The sequence below is a fragment of the Carassius gibelio genome, chromosome A10 (genome assembly GCF_023724105.1).
Source record: "Carassius gibelio isolate Cgi1373 ecotype wild population from Czech Republic chromosome A10, carGib1.2-hapl.c, whole genome shotgun sequence".
Classification (NCBI taxonomy): domain Eukaryota; kingdom Metazoa; phylum Chordata; class Actinopteri; order Cypriniformes; family Cyprinidae; genus Carassius; species Carassius gibelio.
This window is the reverse complement of record NC_068380.1, coordinates 743,249-764,778: the sequence shown is the minus strand read 5'-3', so window position 1 is coordinate 764,778 and position 21,530 is coordinate 743,249. Positions and strand designations below refer to the sequence as shown.

Genomic DNA, 21,530 nt, shown 5'->3' with positions numbered 1-21,530 from the left:
GAAAACAAAACCATTCATGTACTATCATTGAAAGGTTTGGGAGTGATTTATGAAAAAAGCCGCTTCTGCTCACCAAGGCAGGTAAGGGAAATTTTCTATTTCTAAATTTCAAGGGCAGTTTGTGACCTTAAAGTATGCACACCTACTGTATATAGATAAACCAATGAATAAGTTATGTGAAAAATACAAACGTACCTCAGGAGACAAACTATTTGATGTATATACAATAGCAGAGCAAGCAATAGTTTGACTCAAGTGCAAAGTGCTCTTTTATAAATGATAAAGTGTTGAAATGAAATTGTTATCGGTGTGTTTTGCTGGGTTTGACCAGCTCAAAAACACGATTATTATTGTAGTGCTCTTACCTTTCACTGGGGGCACTGCTCACTCACACAAAGAGCCCTTGCTCGTGTCCGTCTCTCTCAGGTAAGTAGAGGTTAGCTTTGCTAATCTGGCCAGTGAGCTCATTCTCTGCTGTTTCAGCCTGACGTTCTGAAGTGGACCTCACCAACGACTACTTGCCTATAAATGACAGTTCTTAGCTTAATTAGTAACAATTTACAAGATAATGTAATTTAACAAGAATCATTAAATGTTAAATTAAATGGCAAAGGCCAACGCGCGTCAAAATAAATCTATAAATAAACTGACAATTAAACTTGTTAATGAATCTACTTGTGGTTTTTTTTTTTCAGATGACGCAAATTTATTTTGGTTAAACCCTGCAAGTAGAAGCTAAATACATTACAAACAATAGCCGAGTCTTTACTAACCGTAAAGAGTAAATATGTAAAGAGGCAATATGAAAGGCAGATGGTGAGACCCCAGTGTGCTTTAGACCTCCTACTGACTCACATATGTTCAGTTATTAATTGTTATTAAACTCACTTTCGCAATCCTGCTTCTGGTAACTCTGTACACAGCAACTCGCCCGGATAAAACATCCAGAATTATAAACTTGATGTCATGATGAAAAGATTAGTTCCACAACAAGGCGGTTGAAAAAAAAATCCTTTATTTTTTCATGATCTTTCTCCATACATTTGTGGTATAATAAATAGACAGGGAGAAAAATGTCAATTTTACCAATCTCCCTTGCCATTTCTGAATGATAATGCTTTTTCCCCCACACTGCAAACAGATTTTCATAGAATTTACAACCAAAAATAAAAAATAAAGCTTGACACAAGCTGAAAATACTGCCACCAGCTCTCTGTACTCACTGTCAGATAGACCTTTCTGAGCTGTGACGCTGTAGCAAATCCTCAGGAACAAAAATATATATATTTATATTTATATATTCACAGTTTAAAGTATTTACACATAAGAATCCAAAGGAAAATGGGCAGAAAAAGACGTTTCTACAAGAAACAATCTTTCAAAAGGAAGTACAAATCGGTTTTATGTACAAGATGCATCATTTTCTTTAAATTAGCTATTCAACCCCTTTTTTCATATAATGATCCCTGAAAAATATTCATTTTAAATACTCCATTTGTCGCTCATAAAAGCAGAACGATGCATCATCACTCCCCATCATGATAAAAAAAGCCTCATTCCTCAATACAAACCATTATTTTCCTGTACAATATAAACATATTTAAAAAGAAAAATAACAAAAAAGGGGAGACCTTACCCTGTGAGTGAACTCATGTTAAAGGACACGTTTCATAGCTTGTTCTTGTGAGAGCCATTTGGCCTGATGGGAGGTTAGAAGCCTCTAGTGCATTTATTAACATAACCAAATCACAAAGAAAAGCACAGTGACCATGTTGCCTTGCAGATCAGAAAGTCTTCCGCTTTCGAAGCGAAATTTGGCTGAATGAGGCTATAATAGTTTTCAAACTTTTTGATGGTTAAATACTGAGCAAAATGCAGAAAGACCCCAAGCGGGTCGCTCGAAGTACCAGTGAACTTGAAACACACACACACATAGGAGGAGACAAATGGAAGAAGGTTTGCCTTTAGAGCCGTGACACATTAAAGTACACATTTGGCACTCTATTGAACTCTGTACTTGATTTTCTGCGTCCACTGCTGGCGGTTTCAGGTCGACGGACCTAATACTCCAGGGTCTGATCCTAAACATCGGTGCATGTACTTAGACTAGATTTATTCGTTGAATTGGTGTCAGGGCAACCCTTTTGTAAAGCATCAGTGCTGTGCGCCAGTTACAGCACTCACAAAGAACTCCAAATACTATGAAAACCCATGCTGAAACCAGTGCAGGTGGATTTCGCCATCTTAAAGTGAACTGGTGGAGAAAATTAGGAACATACGTTTGCAGAATAGCAGCATCATGGTGAGATTCGCTCCATAATAGAAAATTCAGCACTAGTGCCTGAATATGCATGAACCTAATTGGACCTCTGCATGTTTATCTGCTAAAAGAGTGAGCTGACATGACGAACACAGAGTTAATACTAAGCTGTACAGCTTTAAAGTGGAATCTGATTGAAGACCAGCAGCTTTCTGTCTTTGCATTTTACAAAAGCTAGAGGGCAGCAGACATGCTCAAATCCAAAGATCACAGAGATGACTAAAAATGGCTTGAATAAATGAAAGAATAAAGTGTAGTGTATTGTATGATTTGCTTTTATCCATTAAAAATTGTCCAGTCAGTAACCTGCCACATAGGTGCAGCGCTGGCTGAAATATCGTAGGAGCGTTTCGCTTTGTGTAAATTTGCCTGAGCTGTGGACCTTTTCTTCTGATTTGTTTTGTGGCCGGCGCAGGTGTGCTTTTGTTGAATGTTCTGCAAACTAAAGACAATTCACCCAATTACCCCAACAATGGTTAGTGTCACAATGAATGCTAAACCTTGAGGGCACGATACAGTGAAGTCCAACTTCATGCAAGTTAAAAAAAAAAACGTGATAGGAGCTTTTTAAAACTGAATTTTGTGCCTGTGGAACAGACGTGAGCAGCTTAAAGTGTTTGGGGTCCAAGTTCATGGACGGGGAGGTCTCTCCATAACCAAACTGCAGAAGAAAAGGGGACTGACGAGGAGCAGGAGCTCCACGGCAAAGACAAACTGTGCCAAATGGGCAGACAACAAAATCAGCGCCCAAACATTTGGGGGGGAAATAAGTCCATTTCCAAAGAGGTCAATGGAAGAGTGGCAGAAAACTTTTTTTTTATGCTTGAAAGAGCACCTGTAATTTGTAAACAATCATGAAAAAGTAAAAAAAGAAGTCCCAGACACTTAGCTGCACGATGTATCCAGTGGATGTGTTGGATTTTACCCACTATTTCCTCTGTAGCTCCAGAAGATGGGGCGTCTGGGCTTGTTGTTGGGCAGTGCATGTTTTTAAGTTCTCACCTATATGCTGGGGTTAGTTTAAGGTTCCCCTGCAGTTTTCTGCACCACAGAGGCACGGTATCTTCTCGTCCTCGATGGGGAACTTGTAGTCGTAGGTGATCTCCTCGTTAACATTTATTGGCTGCCGGGAGTAGATGACGATCTTTTTCTGTGACTCCACAGTGATGACCTTGGCATAACAGTTTGGCTGGGAAACACAAAGTAGGACACCATTAATATGATTTTTGGCTTCAAAATAACCTTTTGTCAAAAAAAACGTCCAAGCAAACTCACATTGCAACTGTGATTGATGAAGCGAGCAAAGTTGCCACATTTGGTTGCATCTATAATGGTATCGTGATCCACACGGAACATGTAGCTACTGCCGATGCCCTTTTCCTCATAGCGCTTCTCTCGCATGTCTGCGATAACCTGCAAAGAGACGAGGAAATTACAAACAGCCCGGCCAAAAAGCAGTGATGCTGAGAGTTTGGTTAGCTTCATGCTCACCTGTCGGATATTCTGGCCAACATATTCGATAACCATCTCATCAGCAGCAATAGGTTCCATGGCGAACAATCCCCAGTCATGAATGTGACTTTTACAGAACCGGATTTTCTTTTTACGGAACTGTGGATAAGTTGTGACTCATTAGATTCGGACTTGGCTCATATTTTGAATGGTGCTGTTTTGTAGGATATGCAAGACGTGAATAGCTGGGTTTTGCTTGTCCTACCTTGAGCTGGTTGAACTTGAGGAGGTCACTGTCGCAGCTGAAGGATGACAGCAGGCGGCGCTGTTCAGACCGCCGCTCTGAACCTGCCCTAGTGGACACTTGGGGCTGTGCTGGAATACTCTTCCCCTGTGAGAAATCACACAAAAACACAATCAAGATCAAGACCTTCAGCAAACCAGCTTAATGAAGTATTGATTGTGAGTAAACTCCAGTATTTTATCCCTGTGGCCCACCTGAGTGTCCACATCAGGCTCTTCGGACTGCAGGTGTGAGCTTTTCAAGTACTTCATTTTGTCTTTCTTGTCGATTTTGTAGTAGCCCTCGCTGCGGGCACAGCCGGTGACATGGTCGCGTATACCATCCTCTTTCCGCTTCTTTTTCAGCCCTGATGTGCTGCCCATGTTGGTAGGTTCAGAGGAGTCAAGGAAATACAGCTTTCTTTACATGCACAGATACGTTTCCACATCACAGGTCTACAAATACTAGCAATTAATAAAAAAAATTTAACACAATAGTCAACGAGTAAGACAGTTCCAAAAATGTGAACACTGGTGTTCTATTCGAGTTGTAGACAAATCAAGAACTGCAATTCAATTACACCATTCCATTTGGAGCCACAAGGAGCCCTAGCTGCACCAAACTAAACTGAAAAAGGAAGAAATTACTCTTCCATTGTTTATTCAAATGTAATTCCATTTGCTGCCATTAGGGTCACAGATGTTACCAACGGCCACTTTAACAGGATTTTACCCTTAAAAAGTCATTGTCATTGATAAAACAATGGATCTCTCTTGTTCGCTAAATTTCACTTGTGACTGCACCTTAACATTGTAGCAGTAAAGGATATGAGGATGGTGGACCCAGAGGGTGTCGTTGAGCCAGTCGTTGCCATTGTCCTGCTGCAGCATCTTGTCATAAGTTATCTTAAGGTAGGAGATGTCCTCCTCATCAATGCCAAAATTCCAGATGTCATATAAGATGGTCATCTCCTCAAATTCTGAGCGGGGTAAGAAGCTGGTGTGGGCCGGTGATGACACGGGGGAGTGCATGGACAACAACAACTCTTGCCAGCCCCGTCTCTGTCGGCGCGTCTTCTGAATAGGTTCCTCGACGTAAAGCAACCTGTCTTCTAGCTCAGGTATGACCGTCTGGGTTTGGTTATTCTCTTCTTCCAAGGCTCTGGAGTCACCATCTTCTCTTTTGAAGGTCTCTGAAGGGTGTTCTGGGTACAGGTTGTTTACTGGTAGATCTGGAGGTAAAGAGGCCACCATTGGAGCTGAAGGCTCTTCAGAATCTGAAGGCGTGGTCACAGGTCCCTTTTTAGACTTGGGGCGTCCTAGTTTTCTCTTGCTTGGTGTAGTATCTAAGGGCACAGGAACAGGTAGGTCTTTTGGAGCAGCAGAAGAGGAAGTCTCTACAGAAGTGGGAGAGGAGCCTTGGGGAGGCAGAGGTGGCTCCTGAAGTGAAGCAGCAGGAAGGGAAGGACCAGGGAATGGGGAAGAAACTGCATTGTTAGGTAGGCTGGCCTGAGGAGAGGCGCTAAGTAGAGGTTCTTTAAAGAGAGACTTCTCCTCCAAGCTCTCTGACGAGGCCTTCCTGTGAATGGGAAGGCCTGCAGATAAAGCAGCAGAATCAGGGAAAGCTGGGGCGAAAGTAAGGTCTCTACCCGGAGTCCGAGGGATACCAGCGCTGAGGACAGGGGATTGAGCAGGGTAAGAGAAAGGGCTGCCGTGATTATGCGGCGAGCTCAAGCTGTTACCTGTTAGTGGCGTATCGCTACCTGGTGTGACTGGAACTGTATCAGTGCTTTGAGACTTGCCCAAGCCCCGGGATCTGTCCATAAGATCTCTCCCCGGTGTGCGTGGGATGTCCTCTTCCGTAGGCAACCGCCCACGGACAGGTATATCCGGCAAAGCTTCAGGAGGCGGCAGAAAGGATCGAGCTTCAAGAGCATGATTGGAGGGAAATGGAAGGTGCATTGAGGGCGTAGGAAGAGAATGAGGGATTGCGGCTTCTGATTCTAGGGAAACTGGGCCAACCCGCCCAGGGGTACGGGGAAAGTCTTCTACAGGGATCTTTGGTTGGGAGTCCAGATCACTGTCTGCAAACGAACCTGTTGGAGTGGCTGGCCGCAAGCTACCGACATCCTCCAGTGTGGCTTCAGCTTTGGACACTGGAACACTGATGGCCAAATCTACGTCGGGTTTATCGGCTGAAAAGAGATGACAACCAATTATGACTTCAACACAGAATACTCAACTGCCACAGGAACATCAGGCTAAATAATACAGTCAGGACACTGACCTGGCAGTCCTTTGGGTGATGGGGGCCACACGTCTTCAACTCCAGACTTGATCGAGCTCACCGCAGTATGCTTGTGATCGATCTCTGGCTCATCTAACGCTTCCAGCCTGCCCAACTCATTTGGTTCCTCTTCTAGTGGTGGTCCTGTGGGGGTACTGGGAGCTTTTACGTCAGCATCCTCCTCTTCAGAAGATGAGGATGTGGAAGATGAGGACGACGATGAGGTTTGTGCATCGGCTTCATCTTCATCCTCTATTCCCTCTACCTGTTCTTCTTCTTCCTCCTCTTCCTCCTCTGAACTTGATTCGTAGTCAGACGAGCTCTGGCTCCCAGAGGAACCAGAACCAGATTTGGACGAGGAGGATAAGCTAGAAGATTCTGGGGGGGGGGGGGGATTAGTGAAGGTCATTACCTCACACCAATTACAGCGACCACAAGAGCACAATATTTATCAACCTCAAGCCATTAAACTCATTACCATCATCTGATGAGTCAGATGATTCACTCTCACTGGAGTCTGATTCGCTCTTCTTTTCATCATCTTCCCCATCCTCCATAACCTAAGAAGGCATGTTTACATTAGGCTCAAATAAGTGCATAGAACATATATAGTACACTGTACATAAAGCTTAATACCTACACTTGATTAAGGTTTGCTAAGAAATACAGTGAATTGGTGCTCACCATGCCAGAGGACAACCTCTCAGAGGCATCTTCCACTGGCTCCTCTTCATGATCTGAAGGTGATGACTCCTCTTTGCCAGAAGTTTCCTCCTCCTCTTCGCCTTCGCTGTCCAGCTCCAGAGGTCTGGCTGGCCTTCGCTTTGCAGAAGAACCACCGCCATCCGTTCTGGATCCGTCTGTGTGAAGATCTGTTCTTTCTGATTCTGAGAACCGACCTTACCATGTTAGTTTACGGAAATGGCATGAGACCGTGTAAAGCATTGTCACTTTAAAGCCAACAGTTTTTCAGTTTGAGTAAGTGGTCCATGTTTTAGTTTAAAGATCAGAAATCTGATAAACTGAGCAAGTATGTCAAGCACACACCTTCATCTTCCAGCTCATCATCGACAGGTGTGGATGGTCGCACCCTCTTATTGTCAGTGGAAGATGTTGGTTCAGGGGGCTGTTTCCTCTTAACCTGCAAACAAATGAGTAGCAATTGATAATGAGCAACTTTAAGATTATAATAGCAAACTAACAAATACACTTGGTGATAGTTTGGTACCTTGAAGGATGGTAACCGGATGGCACCACGCAGGCCTATGCCGAGACCCATTCCCTCGAATCCCATACCCTCAACTTTGTTCCAGTTTTCCAGTAAGCTAGAGGATATAGTCTCTTTGGGTTTGGCCCGTTCTTTTTCGTCATCTTTGCCCTCACCTGTCTTCACAGGTGTAATCGTAGCCTGCAGGTGCAGAAACATGACAACAACAAATAATTCTGTTAGTATAATTACATGACCTCAGGTTAATAAACTGGGGTTTTCTTTTTGACTAATTGTTTCAAAACTTCTTGGAAAATTCAGGTATGGAATCAGCTAACATTTGATTAAGAGCAAGATAACATAAGTTAGGGATAATTTTAAGCTGTCCATGTTTGTCTACTGCTATCTGCAGATTAAATATCAATTTATCAACCCATCCCAGGAAGGTTTTAGGAAATGTAATATTATTATATTAACTTGACACAATCATAATATTATTATTATTTATTAATGCATTATTATTGAAAGCTAAAACACTGTTTTGATCAAACACAGACATGACATTAATAACATTTTTCAGCCAGAGTTGGGTTTGACGCATTTCATTTTGCATTATGTCAGTGCAGTTCAGAATCATTAAGGATGAATGTACCATGATGTACTCAATTTGAACTGAACAAGCAGCCATTTAAATGGAAATTATATTTATGACTTGACACTGATTTTGTATCTGGCAGGACTTAAAGAGCTTGAAAAGCAAATTTACTGCATTTGTTATTATTTATTTGAAGAACTATTTACACATTCAGCAACAAGTATCATGTAACATTTAAAACAAGCCTGAGTTTATAGAATGTCACTTACCTTAGCCGAACGCTCCTGTTTGTCCCACCACTCATCAAACGCCCTGAAGGCCACCACCTCCACCATCTTGCGGTTGAGATCTCTCTTCATAATGGACTTCAGCTCCTTGACAATAAGCGTAAGCACTGCATCCACAGTGGCTTTGTGTGGGTCTTCCTTTTGGGGCTCATAGCCTGGAGGGGGAACAGCAGGGTTGAACTTGGGCATGTTGGTTAGATGCCAGGGCTGCTCCTGACCCACAGTGCTTGCAGGCGCACCAACCATAGACAAAGGCGGATATGGGCCTCCAAACTGCATGGCGGCAGCAGCGCTGGCGCTTGCAGCAGCCCCGCTGATGAAGTGAGGGTAAGGGTATGGCCGCTGGCTTTGTGCCATGCGACTTAACATCTGAGTCTGCATCTGGAAGGACATGTGAACGCTTCCCCACTGAGTTAAGGAGCTCATCAGGTCCATCTGCATAATGGGCATCATGCCAGGGGGATAAGGGTGCAACGGGTGTAGCATCGGATGGGGGACCACGCCAGGTGGGCCAGTCAGGTGTGGTACAGTTGGAAGAGGAGGTAGTTGCAGTGGGAAGCCAGCCTGTGGAGGAGGCAGTGGGGGAAACCCTGGCGGGGGCATGGAAATGGTCTGCATTGGAGACATCGCAGAGTTGACCACAATGCTTTCACAATCCCCACTAGCATTCGGTGTGCCAGGCATCTCATCATCGGAAATCTCCATGTCTTCACCTGATGACTGATGGCCCTGTGTAAATAAATAAATTAATGAATTAATACATTTGCCAACATCAGTTGCATTTGATTATAAACACTATCTATTGGCCTGTATTGCCTCTGGCCTTGTGCAACTACGAACAGATCAATTTCTTAACCCCCCCTTTTTTAACCTGATCTAGACAAAGTTCTAATGAAGTTCTATTGCTCTTAGTGAGCATAATATTGAGTCCTTGATAAATTAACTTATAAGTAAGTGTTATTTTAGTATTATTTACGTATTTACTCATGTTTTGAATTAGCTTTTATTTTTATATTTTCAGTTTATTTTTACAATTTTTAGTTTTGGTCATTTTGATAAATGCTTTTTATTTATTTCAATATCATTTTATTTATTTCAATATCATTTATTATCTTTAATGATTTCAGTTTTAGTTTTTGTAAAATAACATTTGTGTTATGTTATTTTAAGTTTAGGTTGGTCATCTAATATTAAACATTTTTATTTACTTCAGCTTTATTTCAATAATTTACCAACTGTAATAATTACAACACTGTGACAAATAAACAAAAGGTTTTTTTTTTGTTGTTGTTTTTTTTTAATAAAGCAAAAGTACCACTACTTAAGATGTTTGTTTTCCAATGAAAATTGTCAATCAGATCACCTAGAACTGCATGACTTGTTCACAACACAAATGATACAGGACTATTTATGCATCAAAATTTTATTTATATTTTCCTTAAATCACTAACCCTAACACAGTAATAATATTCTCTTGAAACAATCACTGTAAGTCGCTTGAATGTAGGAACCCAAACACTTTCACATATGGCACAGCTCTTGCTGAATTATGGTTTTGGAGATTCAATAAGAACAGCACTTTCCTGATGGTCCAGCTTTCAAGCAGGAAGCAAAGCACAAAAGTGAGCTAACGGCTGTTTATTTTTTCTTGTCTTAAACTACGGTAAGAGGAAGTGAAAGTGTGTTGCTTGTAAGCGCCATCCACAGTAGGATAAGATTTCATTGGGTTTGCCATACAGAGCTGGGGACTGTGCAAACAATGCAAACAAATTATTTTAAAGAGAGCCTTCTTATGCACTGAACGCTTATGTCCTTACTGCTGTGCAGATGTCCAATATTCTAGGATTTTCTATGGAATGCAATGCTTAGCCTATTTTGTACGGATTAACATGTAGCACTTGAACTGTACCAGGCTAAACTTTCAATTTTTCAACATGCTGCTGAAATGTTACAGACAGCAGAGTGGCAAAATCTCAAGCACACAAAGAAATGACCAGTGATGCCAAGAAGTCTCCTGGCTAAACCTATGGGTTTAAACAAGCCCCACACAGCATACGGAGATCTGAAATGAAAGAGAAAAAAAAAAGAAGAAAAAAAAACACATGCTTGGAGATTCTGAAGGGGGGAAAAAAAATGCAAAAACATGTTGTTTCGGCAGCCAGATTGCACAATTTCATCTACTGCTGAAATGTGAAACAAAAGGGAAAGAGCCTCCTTAAAAGAAGATGAGTGCAGTTGCTGCTTACATTTCTCCTGGGTCCTGAAACCCTCCATACAACTCATAATATCATATTTAATACCACATCAGAAGCCTCTGAGTAGTTAGACACACTACGAACTAATAGCCAATAGTAGCAAACAACAATAAAGCAATTTAGAGGTTAAAAAAAAAATCACTGTATTTATAAATACTATGGTAAAATATCAGACAACAATTTATTTTTGCAATCTGGCACAAGCCAAAAACATAGCTGCATTTCATTGAACAAGTAAGCAGAACATTTTGCTTCATAAATATATTAATTAATTACAAAAACTGAATAGCTGAATCATTGAGGCCTACGAATCAGTTCATTTCATCTGAACAAACTGAATCAATAATTCAAAAACATTTATGCGCTTTCAGTTTGATTATTCTGGAGCTTCTTTTGAAACAATCTGTATTTTATAAAGCACTATATTAAGGGTGTGTGATATGAAACTTTTTGATCGTGGATGATAAAAATTTCTCCATGATCTGCTTTTAAAGAAATATTGTAGTATTGTGCTACAGTGCATATTCTATCACCTGCAGTTCTGGCGCCTCCGTCTCAAGATACTGTACAATGCGACAAACATTCACATCAGTGTTAATTCAGATATAGTACTTTATTTGCATCTGCTTTAGAGCCGTTTAACATTTAATTCAAACGCTATTCTGACGTGTCCTTTTTTGAGGGGGTACAGCCGAAGCAAGCGTACTAAAAACCATGACAGACAGCTCCTGTTTATTGGACTAAGTTAGCTTTTGTGCTAATACTGTCAAAACAAACAATGTTTATATATAGACTAAGTTGGTTATGTCTAAAATGAAAGTGAAAAGAAAATCTTATACGTGTCTGTATATTAGATAAGTGCAGGGACAGTACTAAACATGTTTCCGACTGTCATTAAAGGGACGGTTTACCCTCAAATTTGATTTCTGTCGTTATTTATTCACTCCAATGTTGTGCCAAAACTTTATTTATTTCTTTATTGTGCTGAATTAAAAAGAAGAAATATTAAAAAATGTGGGTAACCAAACAGCTGCTGGTCCCCATTCAATTTGATAGTAGGAAAAATACTATGAAAGTCACTGCGGACCCGCCACTCTTTTTATTTTTTCATGTTCTTCAAAATAGAATTTATGTTCAGCAGAAAAAAAAAACTCATTTAGGTTCAAAACAACTTTTGAGTGAGTAAATGTTGGTATAAAAATAAATCACTTAGTACCGTATTTTTCGGACTATAAGTCGCACCTGAGTATAAGTCGCATCAGTCCAAAAATACGTCATGATGAGGAAAAAAACATATACAAGTCGCACTGGACTATAAGTCGCATTTATTTAGAACCAGAACCAAGAGAAAACATTACTGTCTACAGCTGCAAGAGGGCGCTCTATGCTGCTAAGTTGTAGACTACAGGAGCACTGAGCAGCATAGAGCGCCCTCTCGCAGCTGGAGACGGTAATGTTTTCTATTAGTTCATTTGTATTAGTTAATTTCTCTTGGTTCATGTCAAATTAATTTTGATAAATAAGTCGCACCTGACTATAAGTCACAGGGCCCTTATAGTCGGGAAAATACGGAACTCTTGACTGAAGAACTTTAATACAGTTGCTTTGCTTTAATAATAATAAATTGATATAGTGTTTAATTTTATATTTGTTCATTACATTTCTATAAAATAAAGCACTGTTTTATTTGTATATGTATTTGTAACATATCTTTGTCGTAATTTTTTAATAGTAGATAAAATAAAGATTTTTTTATCTTTGCTCACCTTAGCCCAAAAATTTGTCGTTCTTTATTATATTTTGTTACCTAGAAATGCTTTATAATAGGGATATTAGTTTGGTTGTAATGCTCAGACAACCAACATGACAAAGAATCATGATCAAATCATGATTCATGATATTAAAAAAAAAAAAAAAAAAAATGAAAAAAATTCTTATATGATATTTTTGGCATATTGCCCACCCAAGCATTATATAAATGTATGTGACTTGGCAGTAAAGTTCAGGAAAGAGAGATCATATCTCAGGTCTTACCGTGTCCATTTTGTCGATGGGCGTCCGTGGTTCTCCTGCCCCACTTTTACTGTGCATGAAGGGCGACACAGCCCTTGAATTTGCCAACAGGGAAGCAGTACCAAGAATAGGTTCATCATCGTCCGAATCAGGAAGTGGCGTTGGGCTGATGTCCTCCAGGCCGGTGCTAGAAGGGCGTGAGGGCCGCTGGGGTGGAATGGGGGAGAGCTGAGAGGATGATGAGGAAATCGGACTCCCGTCCATGCGCACCTCAGCATCAGAGTCTCCGCGTTCATTCAGGAAGGGCTTAAGAAGCATTTCTATGCGCGAGTCCAAGCTGTTGCGCTCAGAGTCCTGGGTCGGGGTGCCCAGTGATGGGCAGAGCTCCGGTGTGGAGGGGGGAGGTGTGGCTGGTTGGGATTCTGGTGCAGGGGGTGGCGGCTCGGGCATTGGCGGTGTTACAGGCCCGTCTCTGACAGGCATGAAGTCAGTACTCGGGGGAGGCGGGGCTTGAGGCGGTCTCCTATAATCCACTTCCCGTTGTACAGGCTGGTGGAAGGAAGGCTCTGTGTGAGGGTACACTGGGGGAATTGGGGGTTGATAAGGAGAGAAAGCATTCTTGAAATTTCCACTGGCTGGTGGCGGCGGCGTGTGCGCAAAAGCAGGTGACGGCGGCTCGGGGGGCTGATGTTGCTTAAAACTGGGCAATTGCTCTGCGTTACCACGATGCACCCCTCCTCCTGTACCATGGACATAATGCCTCTCCGGTCTTCGGTTGTAGGCATCCTGGAATTTAGTTTCATGCCGTCTCGACTTGTAGCCTCCCGAGGATTCAGCACGGTTCGACTGGAATGCCGGAGTGCCTTGCCTGCTGGAGTAGCTGGAGTCCTGAGAGAACGGGGTGCCTGATGGCCGCGGGGTGTGCGGGGTACCCTGGGACTGGGGCGTATCCTGCCTTAGGCTGGAGTAGGCTGTATCCAGGGATATGGGTGTGTTGGTGCCGCCCGGTGTGGCCGTGCCTCCGACTGCAGAAGAACTGCCTTCGGACAGTCTTCGCAAGGGCTGTGGACACAAAATAACATCCAACTTAAATGCATTTCTGAATATCACAATGAAAACTTTCTGTAAACAAAATCACTGGTTTGGCCTTTACTAATGGCATTGACAATTAACACACTAATCAAATACACTGTATAAACATTAGTTAATGCACTCTGTTTTCAAATGGCTGCAATGTGTGATAATGGCCATAACTGAGGGGGGACCGTTCAAAGTGCATGTTGAAATAGCGTGCAGCTCTCTGCTGGTAGCAGTTATTATGTGCATTTCAGTCTGTGTCCATTTAACCACCTGCTGAACTGATAAACTGGATTAGAGATAAAGATGTTTCTGCTGGAGACAGCATGTTATACAGTGTGTTGATGTAAAATACCTTTTGCACTAAAATTACGTGTTAACTAGATTCAGACATTTAAATGTATTGACTTGTCATGATAAAAATCTAAATACTCCACATTACGATAAAATGAATCCAGCTACACAAAGCTGCTTTGATATTGGCTCTCTTCATGCAGCTGTAAAAAGATCTGTTTTTAACTTTTTATTTTGCTGTACAATCTTAAACATTCTGATACTTTCTTTAATTAATGTCACATTTAATGGCATAATCTGGTTTAGTTTTTTACCAGCAGGGCTTCAGCCAAGCTGCGTGGAGAAACTTCACAGGCCTCTTCACCACCCACTGGAAGAGTGAGCGGAGTATAACTTCCATTGATCAGACGCTGGAAGTACCTTAGGCGATTTTCACCTGAACAGATGGATGAGAGAACACAATTCTTCAATGAACATAATTAATGAAACACAGTGTGGGCAACATTTGAATGAAGTATTCATATGATATATATTTGTGGCATTACAATCTAAGAAAGAAAGAAAGAAATGTTTTATATTGTCCAACATAAATTTGTTACATTTTCAGTTGTCAAGTCACTTTTATTTGTATAGCACTTAATACAATACTGATTGTGTGAAAGCAGTTTTGCAGTGTCAAACAGGAAAATTATTTTTCAATAATGCAAGAATACAATAACAAAGAGTCATTTTGTTGTCACAAAAACATAACTGAAAAAATAATCTGTGTCAGTATTAATAGAAATATAACAGCCAAAATACTATTGGAAAGTAATCTCACATGAAAATAAAGTACCACGTCTGTAAAATGTTACATTTTGTATCTTAAAATTGTGAAATTTATTTTAACATCTATATATATATATATATATATAATATTATATACATAAAAATCATCTACATATACACATCAAATAAGAAAATGACAGTATAATGCATGAAATGCATGCACTTGGCATTCAAGTCAATGACAATAATAGATGAAATGGTACTGTCTCTTTAAGAGAGGGGAGACCCACTACAGCTGTCATCCTGCCTTCAGGATCTCACTTTTACAAGGTTAACGACGATTTAGTGTGCTTGTCCTTCAGCAAATATTCTAAATGAAGGGTTTAACATTACCAGTATTTTCATTTGTACAACAATTACGCTTTAGTTGTGGTTAACCACCTCCTATTTTTCTAAAACATACATTTTTCATCTCAATACTTGCATACATATTTTAGAGGTAAGACAAATTTGCTTCAAACTATAGCTAAATATCCAACTAATAGATAAAATGATTCCGTTTCACGTAAAACGTCAAAGCAAACATTAGTTAATCCCTCATCCGCTCACTTGACGTTTAGTGGTTACCAAGCAACCAACGTAAATGTTCGCACGTGACTTCATGTCACAAACAAACTATTCAAATATACAAACACATGCGGTATTTTAGTGTAACTCGGTCAGACAACATTCCTCTGATAATATTAAAGCTATAAATGTCCAGTTTAGTATTTGAACACATAATGCATCCTTACCTTTAGGGTCCAGCTCCACGTGGATAATGTTGCCCATGACAGACGTGTTGTGCAAGTTCTGCACAGCATCCTTCGCCGCTTTGACGGTCCCGAAAACAACTTTAGCAATTCCGAGATGTTTTTTGTTCTTCGGGTTGTACAGGATTTCCACCTCCTCGATTTCGCCGAACTTCTTGCACATGTCGGTGAGGAATCCCTCTCTGACGTTGTCGTTGAGCTTGGCAAATGTGACCTCCTTTGGAGGCACGCGACCGATGTAACACTCATCGATCTAAGGAAAAGAAAAACGTTGCTTTTTTTAAAAAAAACGAACGTTTGTTTGAATTTACTTCAAAACGGACCAACCGTTATCTGATGCCCTGTTTGCACGTGCCTCTAGTACAACTGAAAACAGAACGTTAAATCACTTTTTTCTTACATTCTAAAGCAAACAATACGTTAGATGTATACGAAGCGTTGTGTTAACGTCAAACGTCCTAAAGTTGGCATAACGTTACTTAAAAAATAGACACATGTGTCAAGGGGGTGTGACTGAACTACCTTAAATTTAGGAACCGGGAGATCAGTCTCCTTGTACTTTGTCCACAGACGACCGATTCTCGGGTCTCGGACGATGTCCACGGGTGGCATTCCGGGGTTCTGCAAACAAAACAAGCACTTTTATTAACACTTTACGCGTGGAAGTGTATTCACAGACAGCACTCTCAAACCCGGCATGTCACTACTGTCACTAGAACCGGCGCGGTACAGCGAGAGCTCGTCTCTCACTAGTTTAGCTTTCAAACGAGTGGTCAGTCGTGAAAGTTTGGCAACGGTGTAACTCTTTGATGTGCTGTGTCAGGTGTTTACAACGCGAGTGTGTTAACGTTAGATCCATTCACTTCGCGGGTCGATGTGTCCGGTTCTGGCCGTTGTAACGGCTCAGTTCGCTCACCGGCACGTTGAAGGTCTGTCCATCGTAGCGATACAGTTTGTGCGATCCCTTTTTCAATGCTGGGTCAATAATCAACTTGTAACTTCTCCAATGACTTCGTTTCTCTCCCGAGCTGCAGATAGGATGGCTGTTCTCCATTCCGTTCGCCAAACCTAACGAAGAGATGACAAAAACACAGAAAGTACGCTTCATAATCCTGACATGGCAAAGGTTGATATCTGCACACAATCAGTAACGTTACGTTGTAGAAACGGGGGGTTTGAAGCGGTGCCCGAAACAGACATTACAGAGGAAGAAAAAAAGAGAAAGCTTACTTGAACTCTGTCTTTTACCGTGATCTTCATTTAGTTTGTTTCTTTCTCCAGGTCTGGACATCTTGTGTCCGATCGAGTAGTTGTATATAAAACGGCTAGATCTTGAACGTTTCGCCGATCACATTACATGATTTTAAGGATACTGCCTCTTTTTTGCGAGCCAACACATATTGTGTGCCTCTAGTCTGGGGTTTCTGTCTCTCCCACAATACACCACTATCTGAACCTTCCGGCACATTCGACACGCGCTTTCGATTTATTCTTTTTAATTGTTACCCCAAAACAGAATTTTTATTTGACCGTCAAAACCACATACGAATGATACGAATGGAGTTGTCTGCGGTAAACGAGCAGGAAGTGAACATATGTTGAATTTCGAACAGAAACACCAACGCTTTGAACGCGTTGAATCTGCACGATAGATTTACATGGACGTTAAATACAAGATGGACATGGAGGAGCGACGCTGGGGAAGGTTGTTAAAACTGAATTGGGACACGCGCTGGAAGCCCAAATGATTTGGTTTAGAAACGATCTGCGTTTTTGTTTTAATTTAATCATTTATTCCTGAATATTTAATTAAGTCTTGCATTCAGAATGTGTCAGTAAAATACACTTACACAAGGGTCCACCTTATATAAACAAAGCAACAAAAAAAGTTTTTTTATTTTATTTTAACATCTAATGTTATGTACTAATATTAGTTGTGATACATTTCTCAATTCCAACCATTCCCAACATTGTTTGATATTCTGCGGTGCTTGGGCAATTGGCTGGTTAACAGCAGCTCTCTCTCTAGCCAATCAGATTGAAGCACCGGGCTAGATTCAGCTATTAGAAGCACAGCCTTCAGTTCTTCCTACAGAGAGCAGAAAGAAGGCTGAATGCAGGCGCAGCCATTTTCTCCTACATTGGGACTCAATGGCCAAAATGGGTTTCCTTTGTTCCTAAAGGGATCTAAATCTTGATTTCATCAGCCTTTTATGGACTATTTAATACATACAGTGTTTCTGTTTACAGGATCTGAGAAGAAGGAAGATGAAATGTTGGATGATATCCCTTTGACATTTTTTTTTGTACTTTTTTCCTCTTCCTGGAAACCATCTTTGTCCCAGCAAACTAGGTCATGGCACACCCATATAACAGCATTTTATTCTTTAGTAAAATGCTACTGAATAAACATTTTGTATTTGATTATTATATTACTACTAACTAGACTGTAAAAAGAGAAAGAGAGAAAAAAAACATGAAAATTACCAACTGCTTTTAAGCCCCTGCCTTGTTTAGGGCCAAGCATTAATCAATAAGTAAGTTTATCTTTATTGTCTTTGCTTATTTAGCTGCAGAATAAATGTATTATTGCTAATTTAACAGGCATTTTATTTAAACTGGCTGAATGTGTATTTATTTTTAGTACTCCCTAAGTGTCAGTTTTCAGCAAAGCTTTGTCTTCAGAACATTCAGTTGCATGCTGTTCTTTTTTAAATTATCTATTTAAATTGATTGCTTCTCACATTTCAGCAAACAAAGCAGGCCATAGAGAAAAAGGACGATTGGCCTTTTACAAAAATGCTGAATCACAGGTATGATTGATGGGGTTTGTGGTTGTTTTAATGCTCATCCTGGTTGCGCCTCAAAAAAAAAACACTACATTACTATTATCAAAAAACATTTTTAAAAGTAAGATTATGTTTAAATAAATATGTGGAATTCCCTTTTCTTTCATGACGTTTCTATTGGGAATAATGTATTCCTGATTTTACAATGGAATGGAAATCCCTTTTGTCAATTAGTATTTTCAGCAAGTGAACACTCGCTGTATATCTGACCTTGCGCCAAGGGCACACTTTAATTTCATAACACTATTAGTGTCATAGTGTACAGTTCACGCTAGAGGTACTGTATAAATATGACTATTAACATACATAATTATTAAAACACTAACAGAGATATTTACCTTAACATTTTGTTGAAATAATTCTATCAGGCCTAAACGATGAAGAAACAGGGACGTTTTCATTCCCATCTTCGGATCCTTTAACACTGGCTTTAAAGAGGGGGTTGGGTTGCAACGCCTAAAAGGAAGAAAACGACAATAACCATGTTTCTGCCGTCGTTTTTCGACATAATTCACAATTTAACACAGCTATCTGCGCAGTCTCCAACGAGTAGAGCTGCTGGAAATCTTGAGGCACTTTTAGATATTGTAATATGCAAACAATCCCTCTCTTTCTCTTCCTGAAGACAGAATGACGAGAGAGATTAACTCGCCCATTCATCACTCATCATCATTCAGAAGACAGAAAAAAATCATTTTTCTTTCCGAAGGTAATAGTTCATACGACCTTTTATGATAAAAACAAACAAAAAATGAATTGGGAATATTCTGTCATTGTTTAACAGGTAATAATAAAATCATATTTATCTTTAAAATTCATTTTTATAAATATAAAGTATTGTTTTTCATATTGTGATTTATTATAATTGTCAAAAAATAAACAGATTAAGGTAAAAAACTAAGAAGAAAAAAAAACAATCATTGTTGTAGACACCTCTCATTGCTGACCCATGTCCAATGCGACCTCAGAAATAGCCTGCTGTTTAATGGCTTCTCTGTTGTTCTCATTTTCAACATGGCGTCTTCACAAGGACATCATTGTGGAGAAGAAAGGCTGCCGCCCGCGCCATTTATGGGCGAGGCTGTCGGTCGCTCTTTCAAATGATTCTGTCTTTGTACGTGACAATCATTGCAAACACAAACTGACTACATGTGGTCGGAGGGGCTCGCCGTTTGAAAACAGAGGATATTGCACTAAACTCGCAGTAATATCTCTCGAGTGTAAAACGCGTCCTTGACGCCGCTGCTGCGCAAAGCGCTGGAAACCCTGTAGCACATAAACACACAGCAGTAATCTGGGAGTCTGGACGCTTGCCACGGGTTCTGGATATAACTGCACTGCACCCAACCTAACCATTTAAGGTCGGAGAGAGACTCTCAAACCCTGTGTGGCATTTCAATCAGCAAGTACAAAGGGAATATCCAGTTCTCTGTGCGCTCTCTCGTCCCCCTTTCGAGAACATTCGGTGCAGTTTATTCGCCAGCCATTCAGAGGAACATTTGACGTGATGCATGCAGGATTGCGCACTACTTAGGTTCCTCAGACCTCTCCTGAATAAACCACACTGTTGCAACACATACCGGTATGTGGTATGCAGATTGTCGTGTTTTGCACAATTTATGACTTTATAATTGTGTATATTTAGCGTATTTAACAACTCTAAAATGTGTAGAGAACGGTCATATTTATAACCCAAGCATTGTATTTTGTATTTTCTTATTCTTCTTCACTTTCCCCTTGTGCGCGAAGCCAATTTCAATTGATCAACCAGAGAATGGTGTTGCGCAAGGAAACGTACCATCTGTCTTTCTCTTTTAGAGGAGTCACGCTTGTTATTGCATGCACATCAATACGATTCTGTCTCTCTGCCATAGTCTAAAGTAGGACTGATGTCCGAACATTCCAGAAAAAAGGACTGAAGACTACATCGTTTGCAGCCGCCCAAGGCTGAAGTGGGTCATGAGGCCGTTTTATGGCACTCTTGTGTTTAATTAGGAAAATCCTCTTTATCTTCGAAACCTGCGAACGCAAGCTGTTTCTGACGCGAGGATAGAAGTACATAGATCTCGGTCGACACCAGTCTCTGTCTGTTACCCGATATGCAGAAGTGTACGAAAAGCTCCATTTGTGCTCTGGACAGCTGGAGTGGATCCTCGACAAATTACGACGTTCAGCTTCGCCATTAATCATATAACCTATGTCAGCTTTTTAGTTCTTAAAATGACATTCTTGAAAAGTTTATTCTTGAGGCACTCTTTCATGTGTGATATTTTGATAATTTAATGTGATTTTTTTTTATTAAGACTAGGAGACGTCTGAAATCTAAATTAGCCTACAAAAGGGTTTTAATTACAGTAACGTGTGTAAATTCTCTGTAATATTATTATTTTTTTATACCTCAATCTAATATTCCAATTTAAATCTGAGGAAACACTCAACCGATCCAGACGACGGTTCGCAATTGCATTTCTCACCATGGACAATTTTTTTTTGTAACATTTCACTTTAGCTTTTTTATTATTATTTAGAATTGAGATAAAGATGGATTGTGACATTTAATAATATGGTAAGTATATATATGATATATATACAAAGATATGTTGCACTCAGTTAAATGTTTTATATTGCAATAAATCTAACTTCTTAAATTCATTGATGTCTTTGTATTTATTGACTTTTTTTTTTTCTTTTTCATATTCGCCTACTTGACTTATTCATGTAGCCTACATTTTTATTTTATTTTGCTGTGAGTGAACTGTTTTATAACCGGACGGGCCATGTGGCGGGGAACGGTTTATCCGTTTATCGCTGCTGCTGTAGGCCGCTTTTGTCCCTCATTAATAGATTATGCTTTTTTTATGTACCTTAAAATTCATATAAATGATTTTATGAGAGCACGATGGGTTTTTATAATTATTTTGAGTAATTCCTCTCCGTTGCCACTGGAAACAGTAAATGGTCAGAGTCAGGCATAATACGACGTCTCCTGTCTGTTGAGGAATGAGAGGAGAACAACAACAACAACCTTTTGC

The 21,530-nt window shown here is 40.3% G+C and overlaps 1 protein-coding gene and 1 long non-coding RNA gene across 5 annotated transcripts; one reads left to right on the top strand and one right to left on the bottom strand.

Moving 5' to 3' along the window:
* Nucleotides 1-998: 998 nt before the first annotated feature.
* Nucleotides 999-19,971, bottom strand: setd1ba (SET domain containing 1B, histone lysine methyltransferase a). Of its 4 annotated transcripts, none has more exons than XM_052607332.1 (19): nt 19,432-19,971; nt 18,837-18,954; nt 16,566-16,717; nt 16,172-16,270; nt 15,632-15,902; nt 14,384-14,505; nt 12,720-13,760; nt 8,413-9,159; nt 7,570-7,749; nt 7,389-7,482; nt 7,026-7,228; nt 6,820-6,901; nt 6,342-6,719; nt 4,886-6,249; nt 4,271-4,447; nt 4,038-4,163; nt 3,812-3,931; nt 3,596-3,733; nt 999-3,509 (listed from the first exon to the last, which is right to left on the bottom strand). In XM_052607332.1, exons 3-19 carry the CDS (start codon nt 16,701-16,703, stop codon nt 3,336-3,338), a joined length of 5,454 nt encoding a protein of 1,817 aa, XP_052463292.1. In that variant the 5' UTR covers nt 16,704-16,717; nt 18,837-18,954; nt 19,432-19,971; the 3' UTR covers nt 999-3,335. The 4 variants fall into 4 exon arrangements, with proteins under 4 accessions (XP_052463292.1, XP_052463293.1, XP_052463294.1 ...); XM_052607333.1 differs by lacking the exons at nt 18,837-18,954; nt 19,432-19,971 and adding an exon at nt 16,880-17,078 and having other exon boundaries at nt 4,886-5,400; nt 5,797-6,249; XM_052607334.1 differs by lacking the exons at nt 18,837-18,954; nt 19,432-19,971 and adding an exon at nt 16,880-17,078 and having other exon boundaries at nt 4,886-5,400; nt 6,151-6,249.
* On the top strand, nt 17,639-21,150 carry LOC128020711 (uncharacterized). The gene is made up of 2 exons (XR_008185375.1): nt 17,639-18,186; nt 18,401-21,150. It is a non-coding gene; the product is annotated as an uncharacterized LOC128020711 (long non-coding RNA).
* Nucleotides 21,151-21,530: the final 380 nt, after the last annotated feature.